A 2,992-nucleotide genomic window follows, 5' to 3' on the forward strand; every position below is an offset into this window, starting at 1 on the left:
TGTACCTTCTATCATCACCTCATCAATATGAGATGATGATTTCCAGGAGCAAATACTTGAATAACTTAAGAAAAAGTTTGAAATACGATATACGTGCCTATAAAATTTGAGGGTTGCCCTCGATTTCCCTAGGATCCCATCATCAGATCCTGACTTGGTGACAATGGGACCACCTCAGAAGTGTACCCTATCGAACAAAAAAAGAATTTTGAAAATCGATCCACAATTGACGGAGTAATCGGTGAACATACATAGAAAAAAAAAACATACATACAGTCGAACATATAACCTCCTCCTTTTTTGAAGTCGGTTAAAAATAGATATAATAGACCTGGAATTATTGCGTTCAATACCTTGTCTACCTTTAATGTGGTAGACAAGGTACCTATTGAACGTCTTCAAAATAGATTCATCAAAAAGACCTAAAACACAATAATATCGCAGTTAGCAAAATCAAACAGGTCAAGAGTGGAGTCATGTCGTGAATGGACCGAAGTGACTCTTTGTGTTAAAGGTAGCTGACAAAAGGATCCGCGGGACTTCAACTGTCCGTCGGCATTCAAGTGATCTAGACAGAAACCCAATATCTGATAAAATTGTCTTTTGACAGTTTAATTGTCTTATCTTGCTGCTTATTCTTAAAGCAATACTTAATTTAAGTAGGTACTCGTACGTTTTGTACGTTTCAGCACTTTAAGCTAAGACTCAAATCCCAAGTAGGTACAATTTTCTTTGAATTTATTATTTTATTTAAGTCATCGCCTCTCCATCCACACAAAAATCAAAACAACTAAAACGACTATTACCTAATTAAGCACCTAACAGCCCGTGTAACCCTAAGCGGTCACATTGAGATCGCGGTAACAATTGTTTTCTATGCTAGGTACTTAAAGGGTTTTAGGTTAGTTGCTGAAACTGAAGCCACCAAAAGATTTATACAGGAATTTTAGTTTCAGGAAAGACCGGCGTACCCGTTTTACCAATACGAGCACTTATGTAGTTCATAACAACAGCCATATGAAACAAATATTATGAGTCCCTTGAAACGCGACTGCTCACCTCGGCAACAAAGAGCGAAACTTCACCATTTTCGTTGAAGCACCATCGAGTACATTCGCGCACATTCGCACTTTTCGTTCAACATTGGAAATTCAACGATTCTCCACTTGGCAAAGCGTTTTTCAAACAAGTGGATTCTCAATACGATCTCTTTGTGTTTCGCAATATACCTACTACCTAACCTAGTGTGTTCAAGAAATATGATGTTTATTTGTGTCTGTGATATGAATTGAAAATCGTTTTCCCGGCCCCAAGCAAACACTTTGAATCAATAAACGACGTTTTATTGAAGGGTTGGATCTTTGCGCATCTTGATATAAAAATAAAAAGTTAGTAAAAACGTATGGAGTTAGACAGTATGCTACTTACGAGTATTTGAGCTAAAACGTTATAATCTAATGAAATCGGACGAAGGCATCTCACTTCTTACGCCGCGTAAGCAAAGTATCTTAGCTGGGTACAATGGAGATTCAAAAGATAGGACATGTCCTGGCACTTGAGCCGGGAGCACCGGGCACTTGAGCCGGGAGCACCGGGCACTTGCCTTATCTTCGAGGCTATCTCGAGATAGAAAAACCAATGACACCAAGAAGAGTAATTTTATGAAAAAGACCCTTCAAGGTGGTGATGGATAAAGTGTGTTTAGGCTACAGCCTAACATCTTACATCGCAACTCTTGATTTTAAGAATGCTCATATAACTTCTCATCACCATACCTGACTATTGTTTTCGCGAAGCAAAGTACTTATACATTACAGATGTGCAGAATGTGTATTGAAAATATCTTGTTCGACTCCGAGCATTGGCCTTTTGAGTATTTTTCTGTGGGAATATGCAAACTTTTCCAATATAGAAACTAATTTCCCCGTCCTTCTTACATTTAATTCATGTGATAGAAAGATGACAGACAAAGAGATGTCATTGTTGTCCTGCCATTGTCACTAAACAAGGCTCATGTATTCAAAGAAGAATTTCATGAAACAGTTTTTCAATATGTCCTAAAGTTTGTAACTCAATGTCCCCAGTGCTAAGCTGCCATGATTGTTACATGGCAACATTTGATTAAAATAATAATAGTGGTTCAGTTAAATTACGCAGTAGGCCTAAGTCCAGTGCACAAAGTAGCAAATCCCAGAGACTGGAAGATTGTGGAGTCTCTCGCCGAAGAATATCCCTATATTGTCGCGTTACTGAATGCTAGCAAAGACTATATGTGCACAGGTATCATTGTTAACAAGAAAACAGTGCTCACCTCCGGAAGCTGTATCGACCCGGATCTGTACTACATAGCCGTCGGATCGGCCGTTCTGAGCAAAAGCATCAACAACAACAGCCTATTCGAAATCGCTGCAACTAGGATCCACTCGGATTACGTATTCGATTTGAGGCCGTACGATCCTAACGTCACTCGATTGCACAGTAACATTGGCTTAGTTTTTTCTGTACGCTCGGAGTTGGAAGCTTACATCCCACACGCTGATCTAGGCAACTACTACGCGTCGGAGCTGCAGGATAAAAACGTGAAGGTGGTTGGCTACGGGAAGATTAGTACGTCTAACATGTACGTTTTACAACATCAGGCTTACCACCAAACGCCGTGCATGAATCCTAAGTGGTATTATTGTATTTGCGGGTACGAATATTCGGCGTACAGTAAAACTTACGAGCAAGAATTTGGGAAAGGCGCTCCTGTTTTCCTTAGACGCGAAGTAATAGGTGTTGCTGCTTCCCCGTGTGGGGCTATGGAGCTTCCTGACGGCATAAAGTACAATATTTTCACAGTCATCGGACCCTATATGTCGTGGATACAAAAAGAACACCCAAACATAACGAAACCAATAGTATTCCGTACTAGAAATAGAGCACATAGCTCTACAGGGCGTTGCGGTATTTATATTTTGTTTATAATTAGTAAAGTAATATATTAAAAATG

At 39.5% G+C, this 2,992-nt stretch overlaps 1 protein-coding gene across 1 annotated transcript; it reads left to right on the top strand.

The window, feature by feature from the left end:
- Positions 1-2,004: 2,004 nt before the first annotated feature.
- On the top strand, positions 2,005-2,992 carry LOC114355642 (uncharacterized). The gene has a single exon (XM_028308585.1). The coding sequence runs from the start codon at positions 2,097-2,099 to the stop codon at positions 2,985-2,987; it is 891 nt and encodes a 296-aa protein (XP_028164386.1). The 5' UTR covers positions 2,005-2,096; the 3' UTR covers positions 2,988-2,992.

This window comes from Ostrinia furnacalis, unplaced genomic scaffold (assembly GCF_004193835.3).
Source record: "Ostrinia furnacalis isolate ACB-3 unplaced genomic scaffold, ASM419383v2 OfSCF2450, whole genome shotgun sequence".
Taxonomy (NCBI): domain Eukaryota; kingdom Metazoa; phylum Arthropoda; class Insecta; order Lepidoptera; family Crambidae; genus Ostrinia; species Ostrinia furnacalis.